At 65.6% G+C, this 479-nt stretch overlaps 1 protein-coding gene across 1 annotated transcript in view; it reads right to left on the bottom strand.

Annotated features, from left to right (window-relative positions):
• The window catches only part of ETH_00040285 (uncharacterized protein), a gene marked incomplete at both ends in the record, with an annotated part of 2,256 nt that overhangs the window by 181 nt on the left and 1,596 nt on the right, over positions 1 to 479 (bottom strand). The window contains one exon of the mRNA XM_013374131.1: positions 2 to 479. Within this exon, the coding sequence (XP_013229585.1) occupies positions 2 to 479 (478 nt within the window). The remainder of the gene's footprint in view (position 1) is intronic.

Below are 479 nucleotides of genomic sequence, written 5' to 3'. Positions count from 1 at the left end.
GCGCCCCGGTTGTGCTGCCGCGCCTGCTGCTGCTGCTGCTGCTGCAGCTGCTGCTGCGCGTGGTGCTGCCTGTGCCTCCGGACGATTTGCTGCTGCTGCTCGTCAAGGGCCCAAAACACCTTCCCCAGCACCACTGCAGTCTCCCCCTGCTGCAGCAGCCCCCCCTCCTGGGGCCCCACCCAAGAGTTTGCTGCTGCTGCTGCTGCCCAATTGTAAATGTTGTGTCTCCAGCTGCAGAGAGCAGCACCAACGTCGTGCTGCAGCTGCCGCAGCGAGCGCACGCGGGGAAAGAGAGTGGAGCCCCCCCGCATGTATATCCTGCTGCTGCTGCTGCTGCTGCTGCTGCTGCTGCGCTCAGACTCCGCCACAGAGGAGCAGCGGCCTTCTGAGGGAGCCGACTGAGCAGCAACTGCTGCGCTGCTGCTGCTGGCAGCAGCAGGATATGACACTTGCTGCTGCCCCCGCACGAGCCCCAAAGC

The sequence above is a fragment of the Eimeria tenella genome, genomic scaffold, assembly GCF_000499545.2.
Source record: "Eimeria tenella Houghton genomic scaffold, Eth_scaff1952, whole genome shotgun sequence".
NCBI lineage: Eukaryota > Apicomplexa > Conoidasida > Eucoccidiorida > Eimeriidae > Eimeria > Eimeria tenella.
The sequence above is the reverse complement of the archived record's forward strand: the minus strand, read 5'-3'. Positions and strand labels throughout refer to the sequence as shown.